Here is a 3604-nt window from a genome sequence, read left to right on the forward strand (position 1 = left end):
GATTGAGAAGTTGTCTGTTCGAATTTCCTGACAACCAAATTGACCAAATTACCAAGAGGCGTAAAAATAAAATGTTAAAAAACTTCACTAACACATTTAGCTCACTGTTCTTACATTTAGCTAACTTTTAACAAATATATTTAAATATTAAATCCTAAATCTAAATGTTTAAATCTAAATGTAAAATTTAAACCTTAAATGTTGAAGTTCACATTTAGGTGTTTTGGAATGGAACGCAGCCTTTGTTATTTGTGCTCGGCTCATGTTATGACATCATCATCCTGAGACAATAGCAACAGCTAGCACTCCAATGCAGCTAAAGCTTCCCTAAAAGGCGTCAAACTTGCAGATGAAGTTGGTGTTTGAGGTGCACTTCAAACTGCTGGACCACAGGTGATTTCAGTATTGTTTTCAATTAACACATTTTGAATTTATATTTTAAATATTCTTTTTAGCAATCTTAGAAGCGTTAGCAGAGGTTAGCGTCACAATCAGCATGATGTTCTATTTCATGTAAGCGCGAGGGATACCCATCAGCGATAGCCTTAGAGGGCGGAGCTTACACTCAGAATCTGGGGTTACAATATGTAACAACGTTTTCATCCTGCAACAAAAGTCAACAATGGCCACTGCTAGTCACAGCTAGGCGCTGCTTGTGATGCTAAAGATAATTTTTAAAATCTAAATCCAAAATGTGTTCATAAAATGCAATATGGGTGGTACCTGTGGTTCAGAAGTGCAGCTCAGACACCAGCCATAACTGCAAGTTCGATGTCTTGTAGGGAAGCTTTAGCTGCATTGGAGCGCTAGCGGTTGCTATTGTCTCAGGATGATGACATCATAACATGAGCCGAGTGCCAACAACAAAGGCTGCGTTCCATTCCAAAATACCTAAATGTGAACTTCAACATTTTAGGTTTAACTTTTACATTTAGATTTAGGATTTTGTATTTTAATTTATTATATTTACGTTTAAATTTAACATTTAGTAAAAATTGTAAAATGTAAGAACAGTGAGCTAAATAATGGAAAATATGTTAGTGAAATTTTTTTAACATTTCATTTTACACTTGGTACCTCACAGTTTTGAGACTGATTTATTAAACAAGAACAGAATGTGTAAAATTATTTGTTAGCCTGGAAATTTGACTCAATTTAAGTGAAAAAAATCTGCCAATGGACAATTGCACTTGGTAAAATTCTTGAAATAAGAACAAGATTAATAATCTGAACAAATTTTCAGTGTAGCCATTTTAGTAATATTTGGAAGCACAGTCGTGTTAAGTGTCTCATTTTTTGGTTAAAATATCATTTGTAGTGAAAATAAAAAAACTTAAGTTTGCTTTAAAATTGGTTGTTTTTCTTTTGTTATCACCTGCTGCCAAAAAAAAAAAAAAAACTTATTCAAAAACAGGATCCCAGTTTGTTCATTTGACGTTTGTTTAAACAGAACTGAGAGCAAAAACAACAAAAAAAAAGGCTGCTCGTTGTGACATCTGGTGCTTATTTGTACATTCTTAAAATGTGCAATAATGTTATGTCTAACCCTGCAAACAATTATAAACCTACACAAACATCACAAATTGTTTAATGGTGCAGATTTAAGAACAGGTCAGACGTGGACGCGGGGATTCGGAGCGTTTTATTTGACGACACGCGTCTGAAACTGAAATTTATAAACACAATACGTTTCTGATTGAAGCTCATTATTTTCAAATTTGGGTCCAATTTTCGTTTATTTATTTATTTTTAAAGCTTTGAGGGGGAAAGTAAAAAAAAGTTATCTTTATCCACTCCTTTGCTCACCCTGTCCGTCTTTTTTATGACTTTGAGTTTTTCTGTAAACTGCAGTGATTTGAAACGACTCGCTGACTAATGGTCACCACTCAGTCTGCTGCTCTGAGGTCTGCAGGGTTTTGGTCGAAACAATTAAGTTAATCTGCGATTAGAACCTATGGAGGGGCGGCCGAGGAGAGCTGAGGAGCTGTTTGCGTTGGCGCCGGCTCAAGGTAAGAGAGCACTGAAGGGTGACAGAGACAGATGTTTGACAGACCACAGCTTTTAGGAAAATACCACTAATTCTGCTCTTAAAGAGGTTTTTTAATGTTTCACTGTTATCATTCTTAGTGATTCTTGAACCTATTTATAAACCTGTAACAAAGGGAGAGGAAAGCCTCACCTCCTGTGAGCATCAGGGCACACTTGCAGTGGTCGCAGTTGTCGTTGTCGTGATCTCGGGTGCTGAAGCCGGCGCCGTGTGTGATCAGACTGCTCTGCCTGCCGGCCGTGCCGCTGTAGCCTCGCAGATACAACCTGAGGGAAAACAGACCGAGTTGGAACAAGTTCACCAGCCAGGACTTTACAGCTGATCAGTAATGTGCATTTTTACCAGAGTTGTAAAATAATTTTGTACAAATACTTTGTTACTGTACTTAAGTAGAATTTTTGGGTATCTGTACTTGAGTAATTATTTTTCAGCCTACGTTTTCTTCTACTTCTTATATTTTCACAAAGTTATCTGTACTTTCTACTCCTTACATTTTTAAAAAAAGGCAAGAAAGTTGTTACTTTTATTTCACTTTTGCTTGTTTTCATTCCAGCTTGTTATTATAAAAAAACAAAAACTATCCATATAAACTGTGCCTCCTAGATAGAGTGAATTTAACTGTGGTTGAATGAGAAGTATAAATATATAAAACTCTGATAGCGTATTAGTTTGTAAACAAACAAATCATGTCACACTCCAGCAGGACAGAATCATTCAAATAAAAGGACTGTACTTAAGAAGTATTTGTATTTCATGAATTATATTATTACATTTGCCCGCAGCCCTCAGATAGATTTTCATTTTGGGGAAAAACTTTGTGCAGCCTTGATATATGTATATAAATTGAAACAGCTGGACTAGTGCATCCTAAATTTAACAAATTAACTATTTTAATACAGTATAGTAATTTCTGCATTTTTGGGGGAGGTCACCTCCTAATAAATGTCCTTACAGAAAATCTAACTGTTCATTTTAAATCAGTACTTTTACTTTTAACACTTAAGTACAAAAATATCAGATACTTTAAGACTTTTACTTAAGTAATATTCCTAAAGGAGACTTTAAGATGAGTGACAGGACACTTCAGGGGGCCAATCAGATTTCAGCTGGGGCCAGTGACCCTGTGGCCCTGCCCCTAGAACCCCTGACAAGAGGAGAAAGTCAAAAATGGCAAAAATGCAAAAAGAATGCATATTGTGACAAAAAAGTTGCAGAAAACAAAACAAAAATGACCCAAATGGGGAAAAAAATCAATAAAAGTACACACAGAGACAGCAAGAAGCATAAGAGATTTAAAAAGATAGACAAAACAACAAAACAGAAGCCAATGTAGACACAAAAAGTCAACATATAAACTCAAAATGTAAAAAAAAATACATTAAATAAAGCATAAAGAAACAAAGTATAATGATACGTAAACTGGGCAGTTATTTGATTTGATTTGATTGATTTATTTAACAGGAAAAGATTATTGAAAATCAAGCCTGACTCAGCATAATTGCTGTTTTACAGCAGGTTCCTGTTCTGCAGCACATAAAATACTCAGAATTACAGCAT

The 3604-nt window shown here is 35.2% G+C and overlaps 1 protein-coding gene across 2 annotated transcripts in view; it reads right to left on the reverse strand.

Moving 5' to 3' along the window:
- Nucleotides 1-3604, reverse strand: part of angpt4 (angiopoietin 4) — a 90893-nt gene that overhangs the window by 2705 nt on the left and 84584 nt on the right. For both annotated transcript variants that reach the window (XM_014019130.1, XM_014019129.1), the window contains one exon: nt 2180-2313. In XM_014019130.1, the coding sequence (XP_013874584.1) occupies nt 2180-2313 (134 nt within the window). The remainder of the gene's footprint in view (nt 1-2179; nt 2314-3604) is intronic.

Source organism: Austrofundulus limnaeus, unplaced genomic scaffold (genome assembly GCF_001266775.1).
Source record: "Austrofundulus limnaeus strain Quisiro unplaced genomic scaffold, Austrofundulus_limnaeus-1.0 Scaffold210, whole genome shotgun sequence".
Taxonomy (NCBI): domain Eukaryota; kingdom Metazoa; phylum Chordata; class Actinopteri; order Cyprinodontiformes; family Rivulidae; genus Austrofundulus; species Austrofundulus limnaeus.